At 38.0% G+C, this 22,553-nt stretch overlaps 1 protein-coding gene across 3 annotated transcripts in view; it reads left to right on the top strand.

Moving 5' to 3' along the window:
• LOC140734206 (transcription factor Dp-1-like) overlaps nucleotides 1–22,553 on the top strand; it is a 99,046-nt gene that overhangs the window by 30,596 nt on the left and 45,897 nt on the right. For 2 of the 3 annotated variants that reach the window (XM_073057876.1, XM_073057877.1), the window contains 3 exons: nucleotides 4,019–4,085; nucleotides 6,642–6,742; nucleotides 11,890–12,011. In XM_073057876.1, coding sequence (XP_072913977.1) covers nucleotides 4,019–4,085; nucleotides 6,642–6,742; nucleotides 11,890–12,011 — 290 coding nt within the window. The remainder of the gene's footprint in view (nucleotides 1–4,018; nucleotides 4,086–6,641; nucleotides 6,743–11,889; nucleotides 12,012–22,553) is intronic. The other variant, XM_073057878.1, reaches the window with a different exon arrangement.

Raw genomic sequence — 22,553 nt, 5'->3', positions numbered from 1 at the left:
ATTTTCCCTCTCCGTTTCACTCCACCTTTTCTGCTGTGCTTAACTTTTATAGCATTTTTTGCATAGAGCCTTTTGAAAGTCTGTCACCCCTTTATTGTCCCTTTCGTCATAGATCTGTCATTTTAGTTATACATGATCAAAGTATTTTAAGAAGATGCAAATGCTGGAAATCTGGAAGCAAGTTGTTTGGACAACATCTGACATGTTGAATTTTGATGAGAGGTCCCAAAACTGTTTCTTTTTCTATAGATACTGCCTGATGCTTTAAGTTCTGTAATTAAGCATGACTTTGTATTTCTATAAACTTTTTTTCTCTTGTTATAAGTATTTTTAGTGGCTAAAACTAAACCAGATTTTCAAAGATGTTTTGCATTGCCTTATTAATGGTTAAATTAGAATATCAGTTGTTTGCAACTTCAGCCTAAGTATATACAGAGCATGTTCAAATCTAAAAGTTTAGGCATCTGCCCTTTCAGGATAAACTTCTTTACTAGAAACACTAATGTTAAATTTTATTTCATCAGAGTAAAGAAAGTTATTGAGTAACTGCAAAGCAGCTGTAGCTCAAATTTTACCTTGCTTCTCACTCCCAGCGCTGTCTCTAAATTATTAGATTGTTTGTCCGACATCTATAGCAGATGATCAGATATTTTCTCCATCTTTATATCAAGATAACAAACTAATTTTCTTCTTACCCAGCCACAGTTTCCTTTACATTAATTCTTCTCTGACCCTGGCAAGCAACTACCGGTAGGTTTGAACCAAACATCTCTGCAGTCAGATAAGCTTCCTGCCACATCTTCACAATCAGTAATACTGCCTATTTCTTTCAAAGTTGATAGTAAATTTGGCATCAAAGTACATATGTATGTCACCATGTACAACCCTGAGATTCATTTTCTTTTGGGCATTCACAGTAAATATAAGAAATACAGTTGAATCAATGAAAGACTGCCCCTGTGGGATGTGCTAAAGACGACAAATCAAGAAAATGAAAAATAAACATAAGCAATAAATATTGAGAAAATGAGTTGGAATCTGAAAGGTTGTGGGGAACAGTTCAGTGATGGGGCAAGTGAAGTTATCCCCCGGTTCAAAAGCCTGATGGTTGTGGGGCAATAATTGTTTCTGAACCTGGTGGTGTGGGTTCTGAGGCTCCTGTACCTTCCTGATGGCAGCAGCGAGAAGGGAGCATGGCCAGGATGGTTGATATTCTTGATGATGGCTGCTGCTCTCTAGCAATGGTGTTCTGTGTAGATGTACTTGTTGTGGGGAGAGCTTTACCCATGATGGACTGGGCTGTATCCACTAGTTTTTGTAGTCTTTTTCATTCAAGGGCATTCTGTACCATTTAGTTACAAGCCTACATTTCATCATCTGCAGCAAAAACTATTCTCTCTGCATTTATTAGATTTTGATCAACGGTTACAATGCTTTCTTGACCAGCAATTCGGAGTTTCTAACCTGGAGTCCGTGGACCTCTTGGTTAATGGTAGGAATCCATGGCATAAAAAAGGTTGGGAACCCCTGTTGTTCTTAAATTTTAAACTATCCAAAGTTCTGCCATGCAAGTCCCAAGTTCCATAGTCCAATTCACCCCTCTGCCTACTAGGCCCTTGGTTTGGTATTGCCTACATAAGTGGTCACCAACCTTTTTAAGCCCAAGATCCCCTACCTTGGCCTTACTGAAAGACGAGATCGACCCCAGATCAATTAGTTACATGCATGCGCATGGGGCAGTAAAGACCGGAAGTAAAATCCCGTAACCCGGCAGTAGAAATAATGTATAAACACTAGGGGTACCCACCATTTTTTGCACCGCGGACCAGTTTAATATTCACAATATTCTTGCGGGCCGGCTGACAGGGGGTGGGGGTGTTAAACACGACTGGAATACAGCGATACTTGAAGCAGGCTCCTTATGTCCGGTCTATTCCGCAAATTTGTTTTCGCGGCTCTCAGCGCTTAGCTTCTGTCCCTCTTGCTCACGTTTTTTTCCGCTCAAAAAACTCAACGCATTTGTCTTTAAGTGCAAGGTGCTTGCACTCAGGGTACCGAAGCAGTTTTGAGTGCTTCATTGCCTCATTAGACAGCCTCCCGGCCTGAACTGCAGCTTCCCACTCCCCCGCTGCCAGAAGCTTTGGCCAGGTGCAGCTGGTCATGGGGGCTGAGAGGACAAGGTAAGGGCTGGAGGCCCCCGTACCGGGGCCGCGGCGGTCACAGTCCGGAGAGAGCGACCGACTGAGCGAGGAGTGCGACAGGGCCTGCGCCCACCCCCCTTGTAGGATCTATCGGCCAACAAAAGTTTGTTTTAGTAGATCGCAGCGAGGTAGCTGCTCTGCTACTTATGAAACCCTGAGCCCGAATTAGATAGTCTGCGAATATTTTAGCACCGGGTTCCCCACGAACATTTGATGTGCTAAACAGGTTCAGAGGTGGCGCCCATCTGTCTGCACTCCAGGCCAGTAGCAACGCCACTTCTTGCCGGCCGCCCGAGGCCAACCAGTGAGGGTATCACTGCGTTTAGGTGACTGATGACCTCACGTGGTTTCAAGTTCAACAGTGGGTGTGACAGGGAATGAGGAAAGGTGCAGCTGACTCATTGTTTCCTCATGGCCCGGTGGTTGGAGACCACTGAATTACACTGTGTAGTGCGGGAGAGCTACACGCATGCGCACTGGGCAGAAAGAATGGAATTAAAACCCCGCAACCCAGAAACAATCTCTGAACAGTATTTGTGTATTTTTTTTAAAAAAAAATTCGGGATCTACTGCGATTGACGGGTTGGCAAGCACTAGCCTACACCATTAGTAGCTGTGCTTTCAGCTGCTTATGCTCCAAACTCTAATGGTTCTCTTCCTGAGCATTATTTTTTAAATTATTTTTCTTTAACCAAGCTTTTGTTTACTTACTGCATAGATTCTGTCAAATACCTTGGTTTTTTAAGGGCGCTAAACAAATGAAAATTATTGATCCAAAACCTTTGCTTTGAAAATTAAATTAACTTTGGAGGATTTCAATATCAATGAGGAAGATCCCTTATCTGAATTTCCTCATAACAAGTATTGCAAAGCTGTCCCATCTGTGCCAAACTGATAGCTTGGTTTTCATTGAATTCTTTTCAGGAACATGTAACCGTAAAAATGTTTGCATCTTTTCACATGAACCAATACAAACACTCAGTGGCCATTTTATTAGGTACTTCCTGCATCTTATAAAGTGGCCACTGAGTGTATATTTGTGGTCTTCTGCAGTAGCCCATCCACTTTCAAGGCTCAATATGTGCATTCAGAGACACTCTTCTGTATACCACTGCTGTGTTATTTGAGTTACTGTCGCCTTTATGTCTGCTTGAACCAGTCTGGCCATTCTCCTCTGATCTCTGTCATTAACAAGGCATCCCCCCCCCTCCTCCCCCCCAAAAAAACTGCCGCTCACTGGATGTTTTTGTACCATTCTCTGTAAACTTTAGATACTGTTGTGTGTGAAAATCCCAGGAGTCGGCAGTTTCTGAGGTACTCAAGCCATACCATCTGGCACCTAGAATCATTCAACAAGGTCACTTGGATCACATTTCTTCCCTGTTCTGGTGTTTGGTCTGAACAGCTGAACCTCTGGACCACGTCTGCGTACTTTTATGCATTCAGTTGCTGCCACATGATTGACTGATTAGATATTGCACGAATGAGCTTAAAAAGTAGCATGACCAAAGTGGCCACTGAGTATATGTGCACACAGTTGCAGAGTGCAATGGTAGTGGTTTAATTTTGTGGTATGACCTGTTGCTAGGAAAAATAATGGCTATATTGCTCAATTCAGGGTTAAAAGAATGAATTGGGAGAGTAATTTTGATTCCTTTTGGCTATTTATGAAGCTGTTTTTGTAGAAAAATATAAATGGTTCATTTCTTAGAAAGGGTAGAATAATAAAATTGTGCCAAAATTAATTGCAAAAGTGCATTTATTTGTTAGAAGACAAGTTAAATTAGTATTTATAGTACATGTTTTCTTTTTCATAGATTGGGGTAAGAGAAACTAATGGCGAGATCAAAGTTTTTACAGATCAGAATGTTAGCCCAGCAAAAAGTAAGTATCATTGTGTGTTTCAGTTTTTGATACTTTAATACAGTTTTCTCTTTTTAATATGGTAAATATGACTGGGAAAGTGGTGACTCACAATTCTCTTCAAAGTTCAACTTTGATGGGCTGGTAGGATTGTAGGATTACATGTGCTTCTGTTTGCAGTTGATTCAGGAAAACTTGTTCAGTTTTGAACTTGAGTGGTGGCATCGTTACTATCTATTGATAAAGGTAGAATGAATGTATAGAGGACTTCTTTCAGAGCAAGTTAATTGGATAAAATGCTGGGATGCTAAATCATAAATTAACAGTTTTAATGGAAAATATGAATTTTCTCAGTTTCCTTCAGTAACCTGCTGTATGACTACCAATTGTGCTCTAAAACTATTAATTAGGAAATGTGCAAGATTGACCTGACATGATGTTCCCTTCCAATCCTGTCTGCTGATTGGTGTTCATGCAATAGCGTGACTGAGAATTGGAGCTCTGAGTTCTCTAATCCATACCTGAATGCATGATCATTCAGTGTGAGAAATCCTACCTCTGACATTATAGGCTGATTCAGTACAGCTTTGACTATAGGATGGTTCTGGATGGATGTGCAATTCCATTACATTTATTAGATTAGATTCAACTTTATTGTCATTGTGCCGAGTACAGATACAAAGCCAAATGAAATGCAGTTAGCATCTAACCAGAAATGCAAAGAATAGTTTTAGTTACAAAATAACTGCCAATAAAAAGTAAGTGCTACAGCACACAAATATAAAAGTACTGAGACAGTACAATATGGGTGCAATACTGCTTAGCGCTGTGATGTGAGGTTCAGCAGGGTCACAGCCTCAGGGAAGAAGCTCTTCCTGTGCCTGCTGGTGCGGGAGCGGAGGCTCCTGTAGCGCCTACCGGATGGGAGGAGAGTAAAAAGTCCGTGGTTAGGGTGAGATGCATCCTTGATAATGCTTTTTGCCCTGCCCAGGCAGCATTTATGGTAGACGTTCTCAATGGTGGCCGATAACCCGCTGGGTAGTTTTCACCACACGCTGGAGTGCTTTGCGGTCTGATACGGGACAATTGCCATACCACACTGAGATATACATACTTCATCTTGTTTGCCGCATGAAGAAGGAAGTATACTGTTTATGTGAATATAACCAATCTACATGGTGCATTTCATCCATCTCCAAATGTATTCCAAGTTGAAAATTAGCCATTTGAATTTTAATAGGCATTTTATTAAAATTCTTTTTATTAAAATAAAAAGTAGGCATCTTTGTTCATTGCTGAGTTTTTTAAACTATCATCAAAATAAAATATTCAACCATGTACAGAACTTTCATTTGTATAAGTAAGCACAAACAAAATGAAATGAGGAGCTATTCCTTTTGTAAAGCTACATTTACAATTTGCATGTTAGCAGTATTTCACATTTGGAAGGTTTCACTAAGCAATTTCTCCTTTGCTTACAAAAGGAACTCTGACTCATTTTTCTTCCAATCCATAATAGATTTCATAGATATCAGCAGGCCTTGCATATGTGACAAGTTTTGAAGTGGCCCTACACATTCAGTTTTGGCATACTTGTTGGATTAGAAGGACATTACTAATGAGCCCTGTTTTGTTCTCCCGAGTTGTAAATTTGTCTACTTTCCAAAAGGAATTTTCAACTATGGTGCAAGAACTTTTTTACCCACCAGCTTAATTTTACAAGTGTGAGATGAAATGCCCTTGATTACATTTTCTGGTAACATATAAGGAGAATCAGTGTTTCATCTTCATTGCTTGTGCACTGAGATTGAGTCCGGTTGTACATAGATATTATGAAAAGTTTACTGAGGTTGGTTCTAAATGCCTAATACTGTTTGAGAATAGAAGTTGCTCAACAAATAAAACATTCTTTTTGGGTCAGAAATATAGGAATGAGCATTAAGATCAAAATCAAGGTAATTCTGCTTTTAACAAGTATTATGTTAAGGTTGCTAAGGCTATTAGCTTGTCTTCTCCAAAATATATATTGAATTTTCAAACTTTTATTTGAAGTGGTTTTGGAAAGTCAGGGTTTCATTTATTTGAAACATCTGCACAAAGAAGTTTAAATAGCTTTTTGGTTGTAATGGATTGCTAAAATTGTTTATTTACTGATGCAGTGTGAAATAGGTCCTTCCGGCCCAATATGCTGCACCACCCAGCAGACCCCACACACACACGCAACCCTAGCTTCATCACGATAATTTACAATGGCCAATTAATCTCCTAACCAGTACGTCTTTGGAATGTGGGAGGAAACCAGAGCACTTGAAGGAAACCTATGAGTTCATGGGGAGAATGTACAAACTCTTTACAGATAGCGTTGGAATTAAACTCCAAACTCCATTCCATTCTGTAATAGCATTGCACAAACAGCTATGTTACTGTGGCACCCATTGTTTGCATCTTGTGGAACTAGTTATTCCTTTTATTATAATTGCCAAGTATACCAATGCTCAACTTGTTTTATCAAATGTTTTAATTGATAATATGAATAACAGAAGATGGTACTGATGCTTGCAACCTCTTTCTTTACAGTTGCATTAGTGACAATAGCATCTACGCATCTCACCACCCCAGGGAAACAAATTTTGCCAAAAACATTGGGGCTATCAAATGTTAGTAACGCTCCTCAGATGGTAAGGATGCTGCTTTTATACACCAATGTTGATTATTGCAGGCTGATAATATTTCTTATTTTCCACACTTTTGAAGGTTGAGTCTTGGCTGCTCTGATGCCGTCAAGAAGGCAAATTTAATCAGAATCAGGTTTAATATCACTGATACATTTTGTGAAATTTGTTTTCATGGGTTTGTTCATTATCCATTCAGAGATCTGATGGCAGAGAGGAAGAAGCTATTCCTAAAACATTGAGGGTGTGTCTTCAGCCTTTGTACCTTCTCTGATGGTAGCAATGAGAAGAGGGCATGTCCTGGGCGGTGGGAGATCCTTAATGGTGGATATTGACTTTTGAGGCCTTCACCTTTTGAAGATATCCTTGATACTGGGGAGGCTAGTGTTCATGATGGAGTTGGCTGAGTTTCCAATCCTCTGCAGCAGGGATTCCCAACCTGAAGTCCATGGACCTCAGTTAATGGTAAGGCTCTATCGTGTAAAAAGTAGAGAACCCCTGCTCTGCAACTTTTTTGGATCCTGTACAGTGACCCCTCCATACCAGACAGTTATGTAATCAGAATACTCCCCATCGTATATCTGGAGAAATTTGTTAGTCTTTGGTGGTATTAGATAGGTAGATAGATACTTTATTCATCCCCATGGGGAAATTCAACTTTTTTTCCAATGTCCCATACACTTGTTGTAGCAAAACTAATTACATACAATACTTAACTCAGTAAAAAATATCTAAATCACTATCTCAAAAAGCATTAATAATAGCTTTTAAAAAGTTCTTAAGTCCTGGCGGTAGAATTGTAAAGCCTAATGGCATTGGGGAGTATTGACCTCTTCATCCTGTCTGAGGAGCATTGCATCGATAGTAACCTGTCGCTGAAACTGCTTCTCTGTCTCTGGATGGTGCTATGTAGAGGATGTTCAGAGTTATCCATAATTGACCGTAGCCTACTCAGTGCCCTTCGCTCAGCTACCGATGTTAAACTCTCCAGTACTTTGCCCACGACAGAGCCCGCCTTCCTTACCAGCTTATTAAGACGAGAGGCGTCCCTCTTCTTAATGCTTCCTCCCCAACACGCCACCACAAAGAACATTAGTTTATGTTCATGAGTCATGATTAGCATTGATTAGTCTGATGTTGCTGCTGAGCCTGATTCCTTATTTTTATTATTAATATTATTAATGAGTATAATTATTAATGAGAATAATCTTGCGTAATTATTAGAAACGGTGGGGGGGGCATTCAATCCATTTTGACAACTGCCTTATGGCCTAACTGCATCTAACTGTCGTAAATAATTGCATGTTTTTATTTTTCAGTGTTTGGAATCTTTTACAATTTTTGATGTTTCATCACTTTTCATAACACACCAAAATTGGCTTTTAGAGGCTGAACATTCCCATTATTCCACTGCTAAAGTGCTCCATAAAGCAGAGCACTGAGTTTGTATGTCCTATCTGTCCTGTCTTCCCTCGTTATGAAGACATTGTGTTCACCAGTGTTAATACCAGGACTTGGCTGGGTACAAAGCATTAAGTTTAAGACTATTCCTGGATCAACCAAAAAACAGCTACCTAATCACTTCTGTAATATTTTCTTTTCAGCATTATTGAATGGGAATGTAAGACCAATAGTAACAGGGATATCGAGGAGCAGATAGGGAAACAGATCCTGGAAAGGTGTAATAATAACAGAGTTGTCATGATGGGAGATTTTAATTTCCCAAATATCGATTGGCATCTCCCTAGAGCAAGGGGTTTAGATGGAGTAGAGTTTGTTAGGTGTGTTCAGGAGGTTTCTTGACACAATATGTCGATAAGCCTACAAGAGGAGAGACTATACTTGATTTGGTATTGGGAAATGAACCTGGTCATGTGTCAGATCTCTCAGTGGGAGAGCATTTTGGAGATAGTGATCATAATTCTATCTCCTTTACAATAGCATTGAAGAGAGCTAGGAACAGATAAGTTAGAAAAGCATTTAATTGGAGTAAGGGTAATTATGAGGCTATCAGGCAAGAAATTGGAAGCTTGAATTGGAAACAGATGTTTTCGGGAAGTACGGAAGAAATGTGGCAAATGTTCGGGGGATATTTGTGTGGAGTTCTGCATAGGTATGTTCCATTGAGACAGGGAAGTTATGGTAGGGTATAGGAACCCTGGTGTACAAAGGCTGTAATAAATCTAGTCAAGGAGAAAAGAAAAACTTACAAAAGGTTCAGAATAGGACCTGTCAAGTGTGACAATAGGAAAGTGTGTATGGAGCCAGAGGAAATAGCAGAGGTACTTAATGAATACTTTGCTTCAGTATTCACTATGGAAAAGGATCTTGGTGATAGTAGTGATGACTTGCAGCAGACTGAAAAGCTTGAGCATGTAGATATTAAGAAAGAAGATGTGCTGGAGCTTTTGAAAAGCATCAAGTTGGATAAGTTGTCGAGACCAGATGAGATTTACCCCAGGCTACTGTGGGAGGCGAGGGTGGAGATTGCTGAGCCTCTGGTGATCTTTGCATCATCAGTGGGGACAGGAGAGGTTCCGGAGGATTGGAAGGTTGCAGTGGTTGTTCCTTTATTCCAGAAAGGGAGTAGAGATAGCCTAGGAAATTATAGACCAGTGACTCTCACCTCAGTGGTTGTTAAGTTGATGGAGAAGATCCTGAGAAGCAGGTTTTATGAACATTTGGAGAGGTATAATATGATTAGGAATAGTCAGCATGGCTTTGTCAAAGGCAGGCTGTGCCTTACAAGCCTGATTGAATGTTTTGAGGATGTGACTAAATACATTGATGAAGGTAGAGCATTAGATGTAGTGTATATGGTTTTCAGCAAGGCATTTGATAAAGTACCCCATGCAAGGCTTATTGAGAAAGTAAGGAGGCATGGGATCCAAGGGGACATTGCTTTGTGGATCCAGAACTGGCTTGCACACAGAAGGCAGAGTGGTTGTAGAAGGGTCATATTCTGCATGATGGTCGGTCACCAGTGGAGTGCCTCAGGGATCTGTTCTGGGACCCTTACTCTTCGTGATTTTTATAAATGACCTGGATGAGGAAGTGGAGGGATGGGTTAGTAAATTTGTTGATGACACAAAGGTTGGAGGTGTTATGGATAGTGTGGAGGGCTGTCAGAGGCTACAACGGGACATTGATAGGATGCAAAACTGGGCTGAGAAGTGGCAGATGGAGTACAACCCAGATAAGTGTGAAGTGTTTCATTCTGTTAGGTCAAATATGATGGCAGAATATAGTATTAATGGTAAGACTCTTGGCAGTGTGGAGAATCAGAGGGATCTTGGGGTCTGAGTCCATAGGACGCTCAAAGCAGATGCACGGGTTGACTCTGGTTAAGAAGGTGTATGGTGTATTGGCCTTCAATCGTGGAATTTGGGAGCCGAGAGGTAATGTTGCAGCTATATAGGACCCTGGTCAGACCCCACTTGGAGTACTGTGCTCAGTTCTGAACTCCTCACTACAGGAAGGATGCGGAAGCCATTGAAAGGATGCAGAGGAGATTTACAAGGATGTTGCCTGGATTGGGGAGCATGCCTTATGAGAATAGTTTGAGCGAACTCAGCCTTTTCTCCTTGGAGCAACGGAGGATGAGAGGTGACCTGGTAGAAGTGTATAAGATGATGAGAGGCATTGATCGTGTGGATAGTTAGAGGCTTTTTCCCCAGGGCTGAAATGGTTGCCACAAGAGGACACAGGTTTAAGGTGCTGGGGGGTAGGTACAGAGGTGATATCAGGGGTAAGTTTTTTATGCAGGGAGTGATGAGTGCATGGAATGGACTGCCAGCAACGGTGGTGGAGGCGGATGCGATAGGGTCTTTTAAGAGACTTTTGGATAGGTACATGGAACTTAGGAAAATAGAGGGCTATGGGTAAGCCCAGTAATTCCTAAGGTAGGGACATGCTCGGCACTACTTTGTGGGCCAGAGGGCCTGTATTGTGCCATTGGTTTTCTGTGTTTGATATGAGACAATAGAAATCATTGGTTTGTTCCATAATTTTGTATGTTTCCATTTAGCATGAGTGTCAGCTTCTCCCACTATCCTCTTCTCTTTACTTTCCACATTGCTCCATACAAGATACTGGCACTCACTGCCTTCATTTACATCCATTGATAGTTTGTTATAATTACAGTATTCCTGCCGAGAGTTACCATACGCAGGCTATCTGAACCTGCGGGCAAAGCTGCAGTGTTAAGTCAGGCAGGAATGGGATGGTATGCATTTGACTATAATATTGATTTGTTTAATACTTTTAATTTGATCCAAGATAAAGCATTAACATTTATTTCTAAATAAAAATTGCCAGCTGGCTTCTTCCTGAGAGTTACATGAATTGCAATCATATGGGCTCCTGGTGACCAGCTTCAGATCAGAATTAGCAAGGACCTTGAAGGAAATTGAGAGAGTGCAAGTAAACCAAATTAGTAATGAAATTATAGGATTTACCACATAAATAGGCTGGCATGGGCGAACCTTAATGAGAAGATTAATGTATACAAATTTTTGATACTTGTCCACTCAATTATCAGATGAGTGTAAAAGGGATTTTGCATCCTTTAATAGTGCAGCATTTTACAATAAAGGGGACTGTGTAGTTCTGTCTTTTCCATCTACTTTGAGCAGTAGCAGTTAATCCTACTGTCATATTTTCTTACCTTCTTTGTATGGCCATTTATCTTTGCAGTACCAAATATTTATCCTACTTTTCTTGAGTTGTAATTTTCAAATACTCTTTGCTCTGTGCTCTGCTGTAACACATGAGAAAACTGGGCATAAACCTAAATCTGCCTCTGTGACACAGCATGTCTTATTATCAGTGTGCTGTGCCATTTGTAGTGATGAATACCTGGTTAATAGTAATCAGCTAGAAGACCATAATGCAATATTGAAACTATGATGATGAAAAGTTACGGCATGCACCCTTAATAATGCATTTAACTTATGACCATAAAATCCTGGCTGACATATAGTTCTAAGAAGGTAATTTAAGTATATTATGTTTAATTCAATGAAGAAAATACAATTTACTACAACTTTAGCCTTTAGTATAACAGATTGATAGATTTATATTTTGAGTTGATAGAATTCTTTGAAAAGGTTTATTTTTCTGTGATTCTTAATTCTTTTTCTTTTCCTATTTAGATAATTAGCACACCTCAACGTCCACCAACGACAGCTACTCTATTAGTGGAAAGCCCCCATGGTCCTAGTCTACACATGTTAACTCAGGTTGAGACATCAGACACTTCTCCGTGGAGTACAGGGTAATGAAAATAATATTATTCAGATTTTATTTTAAGGAAAGTGTACAAGTATATTTCAGACCATAGGTAAATTAAACTATATGTATAAAAATGTATTTTGCATGCGTTTGAAGTTCACTTCTGGGTTGAAATATTTATGAAATTGTGTGGGTCAAGATGCCCTCTTGAAATTTATCAAGATTTAAAAGGCTAAGGAGCAAGTTGCTTTAAGATTTTTAAAACAGTTATTCTTGTCTCAAATTTGCTTATTCACATTTGCCTCAGGTGCATTTATTGACATATTCCATGGTTCAAGTTGCACATCTTAATTTTTGGCTGAGGCAAATAACACGGACCTCATGGTGAGCAACTTGGATCCAAAAATGCGGCGTTCAGGAAAGTTGTGCATATTGATAAAGCTGAGCCAAACAGTATAATTCCTTCCAGCATTCTAATTGTTTTATCAGAACTATCTTTCAAACTGCACAACATTTTCTTATTTTGTCTATGCATAACCAAAATCCTTATTTGGTCACATCATAATGTAGCATGACCCTGGGTGACATTATGAGCCTTTCAGAGTTCTGGATTCTAAGCTGTATGTCCGAAGAGTAATTTGGCACACAGGACCATAACACCATAAGACATATATGTCAAACTCAAGGCCCGCGAGCCAAATCCGGCCCGCGGTGGAATTATCTTTGGCCCGCTAGATAATATCTAATTACTATTAAAGCTGGCCCCAGTAATCGAAGCGCCTATGGCGTATGATATGGCTAATGCTGAGTTTATTCAGGTACCAGGTTTTCAGGGTTTTTAGTGTTTATTCGGCAGTCTTGCTCGGCAGTCTTCTTCATAAGAAACGGAATTTGTAAAGTGAAACACTTTGTAGTTATAGCAGAGACTGAGACACATGAGAGCAGGTTGAAAAAACAGAGGCAACAAAAGCTGCGTTCGCACGCGTCCGACTGATCCGGCCCGCATGAAGCTGCATTTTGCTCAATCCGGCCCGTGACCTAAAATGAGTTTGACACCCTTGCCATAAGATATAGGAGCAGAATTAGGCCATTCATCTCATTGAATCTGCTCTACCATTTTATCATGGCTGATTTGCTTATTGACGTACAGCATGCACAATACTTCATTAGGAGTTTGAAGAGATTTGGTATGTCATCAAAAACTTATATAAATGTACCATGAAGGGCATTGTGACAGGCTGCATCACTGTCTGGTATGAGGGGGGGGGCTACTGCACAGGACCTAAAGAAGCTGCAGAGGGTCATGAATTTAATCAGCTCTTTCTTGGGTGCTAACCTACAAAGTACCCAGGACATCTTCAAGGAGCTGTGTCTCAGAAAGACAGCGTCCATCATTAAAGACTCCCAGCACCCAGGGCATAGCCTTTTCTCACTCTTATCATCAGGTAGGAGGCACAGAAGTCGCATTCCCCTCTGCCATCCGATTGCTAAATGGACACTACCCTTGAACACTACCTCACTTTGTTAATATATTATTTCTGTTTTTGCACAATTTTAAATTTATTCAACATAAGATTACTGTAATTGATTTATTATTATTCCTCTTCTATATTATGTATTGTATTGAACTGCTGCTGCTAAGTTAACAAATTTCACGACATATGCCGGTGATAATCATTCTGATTCTGAAATGGGGCCTTCAAACTGTGCCACCCAGCTCCCCCCGATTAGCCTAATCATGGGACGCTTTACAATGACCGATTAACCTACTAACCAGTACGTCTTAAGACTGTGGAAGGAAACGAGCACCCAGAGAAAACCCACGCATTCCATGGGGAGGATGTACAGACTCCTTACAGATGATGTTGGAATTAAACTCTGAAATTCTCTGGGAACTGTGACAGTATTGCACTAACCACTACCTTGCCACGGTGTCCATTTATTATCCCCCTCAGCCCAATTCTCCTGCCTTCTCACCATAACCTTTGTCTTCTAACCATGTCTAACCATATCAATGTCTGTTTTAAATATACCCAATGTTTTGGCTCCCTCAGCCTTCTCTGGCAATGAATTCCAGATTCACCACTCTCTGGCTAAAGAAATTCTTGTTCATCTATGTTCTAAAGGAATGTCCTTCTATTTTGAAGCTGTGCCCTCTAGTCCTAGACTCCACAATTGGAATCATCCTCTCCACGTCCATTCTGTTTAGCCCTTTCAATATTTGGTAGATATCAATGAGATCATCCCTTCATTCTGAACTCTAGCAAGTACCACTCACCCTCTTGTTGGTGTCCAACCATTTTAATTCCAAACCCCTTTCAAATTCTGACATGTCCATCCATGGCCTATGCTACTACCACAATGAGGCCACTCTCAGGTTGGAGAAGCAACACCTAATTCTTCCTGAATGTCCTCCAACCTGAAAATCGATTTCTCTAACTTTGGTAATTTGAATTGAAATTGACTTTATTACTCACATAAATAGTAAAAAATCTTTACTAAAGATCTTTTACTAAAAATCTCTTGTCTAAATGTGCAACATGCAATTTATAGTAATTTATAATAAATAGTATGTACAACAGGACAGTCAGTGTAACATAGGAGTACAGTTGTGTCAGCATGAATTAACCAGTCTGATGGCCTGGTGGAAGAAGCTGTCCCGGAGCCTGTTGGTCCTAGCTTTTATGATGCAGTACCATTTCCCAGATGATAGCAGCTTAAAAAAATTGTGGTTGGGATGACATGGGTCCCCAGTGATCCTTTGGGCCCTTTTTACACACCTGTCTTTGTAAATATCCTGAATAGTGGGAAGTTCACATCTACAGATATGCTGGGCTGTCCACACCACTCTCTGCAGAGTCCTGTGATTGAGGGAAGTACAGTTCCCATACCAGGCAGTGATGCAGCCAGTCAGGATGCTCTCTGTTGTGCTCCTGTAGAAAGTTCTTAGGATTTGGAGGTCCATACCAAATTTCTTCAATCATTTGAAGTGAAAGAGGCGGTGTCCCCTTCTCACCTGTCTTATTGCCTCCCTCTGGTGCTCATCCGCCTTCCCTTTCTCCCCTGGCCCACTTTCCTCTCCTTCCTTTACAGCCCTTTATCTTTTCCACAAATCACCTCCCAGCTTCTCACTTGATTCACCACACCCCCACCCACCTACATTCACCTCACCTGGCTTCACCTACCCCTCTCCTTCCCCTCTTTCCATCACCTTCTGGTTTCTTCAGTCCTGGTGAAGGGTCTAGGCTGGAAGCATTGACTGGTTATACCTTTCCATAGATGCTCCTGACCTGCTGAGTTCCTCCAACATTTTGTGTGTGTTTTCAGCAACTGCAGTATCTCTTGTGTTCCTGCCTGTCAGCCAATCTGCTATTCTTGCTAGTATCTTTCTTGTAATACCATGGGCTCTTGTTTAGCAGCCTGTATGTGGCACCTGGTCAAAGGCCTCCTGAAAATCCAAGTAAACAACATTCACTGACTCTACTTTCTCTACTGTCTGTTATTTCCTCCTACAGCAGTGTGCCATGGTTGTATACCATTACGGAAACTTCCCCAACAATACCTCCCAAACCTGCAGTTTTTACAACCACATAAAATCGCGTTTTATACCTCAGATTGATATTGCACATGATTCTGACTTAGAAATGCAATATTTTCACAATGGCAAATGGCTGAGATACAACCAGTGAGATGATTTTTAAACCATTTTGCTCAATACAGTTTCAAGCATTCATCCTTAGAGATATCAGAAATGGCTAGAAGTGAAAATGAAATGATTTCATTACATTGACAAGTTAAGAACTATGAAGAATTCAAAGGTATTGACATTCATCTTGAATGTTACAATGAAAATGAAGAATTGGAGGGTGCAATTGTCAAAAATTTTATGAAGGCAGTTCATTATCTACACTAGGTGTCTGCTGATTTTGCTCATTTACAGTCATTCAAAACAACACTAGATCAATTCCTCCATTGATAACGATTAGGAACTGATAATTTTACAGTAGTAGTATTGATAACGTTCTAATTTGTTGAATATTTCATTTAAATACATAATTTGTTTCTCAGTTAAACAGTAGTTAGTCCTGATGAAGGGTCTCAGCCTGAAATGTTGGTTGGTTACTCTTTTCCACAGATGCTGCCTGGCCTGCTGAGTTCCTCCAGCATTTTTGTGTGTAGTTTGTTTTTATATCTTTACAACTATTTCCATGAAACTTTGGCTAATTGTAGCAGCTGCTTAATTGGATCACAATGTACTGGTTCTGGTGTGTCCAAATTAACTGGAATCCACTGTATTTGGGGTCTTTTTTTAGAAAAATGAATGAAAAAATTTCTTGCTGGCTCTGTTATTCAGCTTTGCCCATCTGCTAGCTAATTACAAAATAGCCTTTCAAGTTGGACGTTCCGTTGGTTAGATCTAGAAATTTTGTTTCAAAAGACTCATAGGTCATCATTAGCCATTCCTAATAACTGTCTTTTTATTTCATTTCTAAGAATTGTTAAGAGTATTGAGCAGGTAAATAATTTTGTGACAACGTTCTATTGGTTTCAGTCAGTTTCACTGGAGGTCAATGGTACTTTGAAAATAGGAGCTAGCAGAAAAGGTTGGACATTCGTTTATATTCTTTAGCTAATTTTCAAGCATATGGCTGTCCCTGTGATCTTATAGATGGATCAGAAGACCCAATTTATCTCTTAAATAAGCCTCTAGTTGGAAATAACAAAAAAGAGTGTTTGATATTTTGTATTTATTCTTTAATTGATCAAATGACATTAATATACCTCCTTCAAAACAATCTCCTATATATCTAATCCCTTTTTGAAACCAATTGTATAAAAGTTGGTTATCCATTGTAAATGGAATAAGTTTATCTTGAATTAAAGGTCTCTTTGGTAATAAAGATTTCTTTATCTCATCATCAACATCTATCTTATCCCATAAATCAATCAAATGTTTTAATATAGGAGATTCTTTCTTTTCCCGTATCCATTTAGATTCCCACTTGTATATAAAATCTTCTGGTATATTTTCTCCTATTTTATCTAATTCTATTCTAATCCATGCCAGTTTATCTTCATCAAAAAAAGATGCAATAAATCTAAGTTGATTTGCTTTATAATAATTCTTAAAGTTTGGAAGTTGTAACCCTCCTAGGTCAAATTTCCATGTCAATTTTTCCAATGATATTCTTGACATCTTACCTTTCCAAAGGAACTTCCTCATACATTTATTTAACTCTTGAAAAAACTTCTGCGGTAATTGTATTGGTAGTGTTTGGAATAAATATTGTAATCTAGGGAATATATTCATTTTTATAGCATTTACTCTGCCTACTAATGTTATTGGTAACGTCATCCATTTATCAAGATCTTCTTGAATTTTTTTCAATAATGGTCAATAATTTAATTTATATAAATTCTTTATATCATTATCAACTCTTATACCCAAATATTTTATACCATTTATCGGCCATTTAAATTGAGTTATTAGTCGACATTGACTATAATCTCCTTTAGTAAGGGGTAGAATTTCACTTTTATCCCAATTTATTTTGTTGCCTGATATTTTCCCATATTCTTCCAATCTAGAAGATAATTTACGCAGCGAATACAATGGGTTTGTTAAATAAAACAAAACATCGTCAGCAAATAAATTAATCTTATATTCCTCCTGGTTAATTCTGAAACCCATAATATCTGGGTCCGTTCTAATTAATTCAGCTAATGGTTCTATCGCCAACACAAATAAAGCAGGTGATAATGGACAACCTTGTCTAGTTGACTTTGTTAACTGAAATGATGTTGAAATTTGACCATTTGTCACTACTTTAGCTTTGGATTAGTATTTAAGGTTTAAATCCATTTTATAAAAGATACTCCTAACCCATATTTTTCCAATACCTTAAATAAAAAAAATCCCATTCCAATCTATCAAATGCTTTTTCTGCATCTAAAGCAACTGCCACACTCATTTCCTCCCTCTATTTTGTGCCAAATGAATTATGCTAAGTAACTGAGTTACATTATCTGCCGATTGTCTATTTTTGATAAATCCTGTTTGATCCATATGTATTAATTTTGGTAAGTATTTAGATAATCTATTAGATAAAATTTTTGCTATTTTATAGTCGGTATTCAACAAAGAAATAGGTCTATATGATGTTGGCTTTAAAAGATCTCTATCTTTTTTTGACAATACTATTAAAATAGCTGTCGAAAAAGATTCTGGAAGTTTATGCGTTCTTTCTGCTTGGTATATTAACTCCATAAAAGGAGGAATTAGTAAATCTTTAAACTTTTTATAAAATTCGGGTGGAAAACCATCTTCTCCTGGGGATTTATTACTCTGAAATTATCCTAGAGCTGCTTCGACCTCTTTTAATGTAAAAGGCATATCTAATCCCTTCTGTTCTTCCATATTCAATTTTGGAAGAGTTATTTGTGATAAAAACCTTTCTATCTCGACATTATCATTTTGTGATTCTGATTGATACAGTTCAGGATAAAAATTCTTAAAAGTTTCATTAATTTCTAAAGGTTTATAAGTAATTTTATTTACACTTGTCCTAATTGCATTTATCGTTTTGGAAATCTGGTCTGTTTTTAACTGCCAAGCAAGAATCTTGTGTGATCTTTCACCTAGTTCGTAATATCTCTGTTTAGTTCTCATAATTGCTTTTTCTGTTCGGTATGTCTGAAGTGTATTATATTGTAACTTCCTGTTAATAAGTTGTCTTCGTTTTTCTTCTGTCATATATCTTTGAGATTCTTTTTCTAATTTTGTAATCTCTTTTTCCAATTGATCTATTTCTACCATATATTCCTTCTTAATTTTAGAAGTATAACTTATTATCTGGCCTCTCAAATATGCCATTGCTTCCCATACTATAAATTTATCATCAACTGAATGTAAATTTGTATCTAAAAAAAACTGAATCTGCTTTTTCATGAAATCACAAAAATCTTGACATTTTAATAACATTGAATTAAATCTCCATCTGTAAATCGATTCCTCTTTATCCATCATTATCATTGTCATTGTCAAGGGGGAATGATCTGACAATATTCTTGCTTTATATTCCTTATTTTTCACTCTGTCTTGAATATTCGTTGATAATAGGAAAAAATCTATCCTTGAATAAGTTTTATGTCTATTTGAATAAAATAAGTAATCTTTCTTTTGGATTAATTCTTCTCCATATATCAATCAAATTTAAATCTTTCATCAATGATAAAGTTAATTTTGCTACTTTTGATTTTGTAATGACCTTTGTTAATCTATCTAAAACTGGGTCTAGACAAAAATTAAAATCTCCACCTATTAATATTTTGTCATGTGCGTCAGCCAGATTCAAAAAGGCCTCTTGTATAACTTTTACATCATTTTCATTTGGTGCATAAATATTCATAAGAGTCCATAGTTCTGAAAAAATTTGACAATGTATAATTACATATCTCCCTGCAGAATCAATTAATACATTTTGTATTTTAATTGGTAAAGTTTTATTAACCAAAATTGCAACTCCCCTCGCCTTTGAATTAAATGAAGCTGCAATAACATTTCCGACCCAATCTGTCTTTAATTTCTGATGTTCTATCTCTGTTAAGTGTGTTTCTTGTAAAAAAAAAAGCTATATCTATTTTCATTTTCTTAATGTATGCTAAAATTCTTTTTCTTTCACTGGTCCATTAAGCCCATTAACATTAAAACTTAAAAAATTCAGTCAATTAGTCATTATTTTTAACAGGGTTACTCCAGTCTATAGTAATACCTAACCTTTCAATTTTTGTAGTACCTCGGGGAATCTTTTTAAAATTCTCCATGTTGCTATGTTTCTCACCCCCGATTGTCTCCCCCTTCCCCGATTGTCCAGGCAAAGAAAGAAAGATAAAAGAAAAATAGATTATAAAGAAAAAAATAACAAAATACCCCCTACTAATGTTGTGAATTAAAAAAAGCACAACATTACCCCCCTCCGTTGTACGGGTCATGGCAATCACCATGATTACACACGTGATTCCCGTAGCAATCGATCCGAAGTTCCCCCAGCTCCCCCGTAACATAAATAAGTATATATAAGCGAAGAAAAAATAATATCACTACTCTCGATTAATATTTCTCAAATTTTTACCTTTCTCCCCATGTATCATATAATTAAGAATACATTTAAATATTCTTCTGTCCTTAAAGATCCATCAACTCCATTCACTGTCCCTGTCTTCATCTTTAATCCGTTTCACTTTTAAATCTTTGGCTGTTGTTAGCGAATATTTGGGAGTTCTTTTGCAAATTCTTCCGCATCCCAATAATCAGTAAAAAAAATCTTCTTTTTCTGTCATCCAAAAAAATTATCAGGGTTGCCTGGTAGCGCAATATGAATTTATAACCCTTTTCCCAAACTTTTTTCGCTGGGTTAAATTCCTTCTTTCTCTTCAAAAGGTCATAACTTACATCAGAATAGAAAAGAACTGTTTTTCCTTCTATCATCAATGGCCCATTTCTTTTTCTGGCACGTTGAGCAGCCGCCTTCAGGATCTTTTCTTTATCTTGATATCTTAAGCATTTTATCAAGATTGATCGTGGGTTTTGATCAACTTGAGGACTTGATCTTAAGGCTCTGTGAGCCCTTTCAATTTCAATTAACTGGGTTCCTTCTTCCATTTCCAAAATTTCCGGAATCCATTTTTGAAAAAAATTTATTGGATCCTCTCCCTCTATACCTTCTTTAAGTCCAACAATCTTAATATTATTTCGTCTGCTAAAATTTTCAAGTACATCCACTTTTTCCAACAACCGTTTTCTTTCTGATGTCCAGGCAGAAATATTATCTTCCATTTTATTCACTCTATCAATGGTGTCTCCCGTTATTTCTTCCAAGTTTTTAATTTTCTTGTCCATTTTGTCCTGTCTTTTCATCATTTTATCAAACATAATCTTCATATTTTTAATATCTTTTTTAATTGCTTTTAATGCTTTTAATTCATGCATTATTTGCACCAAAGTTTTTTTTTTGTCTCCAACATCACCTCCAACCTCTTCCTGTTGCTCTTCTTTGTTTGTCTCTTCATCTTCGTCTGATTTATCCAGAGAATCTGATTCCACCTCATATTCACTTTCACTTTCAGTTCCGATCATAGCTGGGATTTGTAGTTTGGGTTGCTCGTGTTTGCACATGCCCCTTCCTTCACTCATGCGCAATTCCTGTTGCTCTTTTTTTGGGGAAAAGGTTGATGTTGCCGCAGTTTCCTGTTCTGTATCGCTGGAGGTAAATTGCACTTGAGCCCGAGGCTCTTTCATGGTGGCCGGCCTTGATTCTTTTCCAACTTGTGTTGTCTTCAAAGTAGTAGTTTTCTTCTGCTTCTGTTTAGGAGACATATCTTAAGACAATCCTGAGTAGTTTATAAGTTATTTTTTAAAAGTATTTACTAACTTTTCTTCAGTTAAACATTATTTTACTGGTTTTTTATGGGAGAGCTGGATTTCCACGTCTTGATCCTACATCATCATGTGACATCCCCCCATCTGTTAAGAATTCTCTATCTATTCCTTTATGATTAGCTCAATTGTCTCATATTATCTGCCCTCAGTTTTTGCTTCTCAGCTGCATCTACATGCCTTGGCTCAGCAACATTATCTGGAAATGTCAGGTTTGAGATTAAAATCTTACGTGAACTACAATTACTGGAAATCTAAAATACAGTCGGCCCTCCTTATCCGCGGATTCCGCATGTGCGAATTCAACCAACTGCGGATCGGGAAAACCCAGAGGTGCTCTTCCAGCACTCGTTGTTTGAGCATGTGCAGACTATTTTTTCTTGTCATTATTCCCTAAACAATACAGTATAACAACTATTTATGTAGCACTTACATTGTATTAGTTATTATAAGTAATCTAGAAATGACTTGAAAGTACAGGCACTCCCAGGGTTATGAATGAGTTCCGTTCCTGAGTCTGTCTTTAAGTCGGATTTGAAGTCGGAACAGGTACATTCAGTATTATTTAGTGTCAGTTAGTCAAACGTTTTTCTTAGTATATAATACATATTTTACCTTTCTATGCATATAAAACACTTAAGAAACATACGTATTTCAATAATTAAACCACTGCGTTGCTTAGTAATAACTGATTTCACATGCTCCATTAAAATTGTTCCAATCGTTGACCGACTGTAGCCTAACGCTTTTCCAGTGACTGATGGCATTTCACCTTATTCCGATCGCTTTATTACTTCCATCTTATTTTCTTTTTTTGTAATTTGTTTTTTTTTAATTGAAGTTCATCAAACAAACATTTCCATAAGATGTATTTCAGACATTGTACATATATATCATATAATCATATATATCACAAAATCTCCACAAAGTATTTATCTGGGGTATACACTTGTAGAAAAGAGTGGAAAGAAAAAACAAGCAAAAGGAAAGAACTATGTACAAGTAGGGAGTGATTTTTTTTACAACAGATTCATTGATTTGTAAGAATAAAATCAGGCCTATGAGGCATTATGTAGTTAAACCATTTTTCCCAGTATGAATCAAATTGTTCCAGCTTATGATTAACAGATGCTGTTATCTTCTCCATTT

Source organism: Hemitrygon akajei, chromosome 10 (assembly GCF_048418815.1).
Source record: "Hemitrygon akajei chromosome 10, sHemAka1.3, whole genome shotgun sequence".
NCBI classification, from domain to species: Eukaryota; Metazoa; Chordata; class Chondrichthyes; order Myliobatiformes; family Dasyatidae; genus Hemitrygon; species Hemitrygon akajei.
The sequence above is the reverse complement of the archived record's forward strand: the minus strand, read 5'-3'. Positions and strand labels throughout refer to the sequence as shown.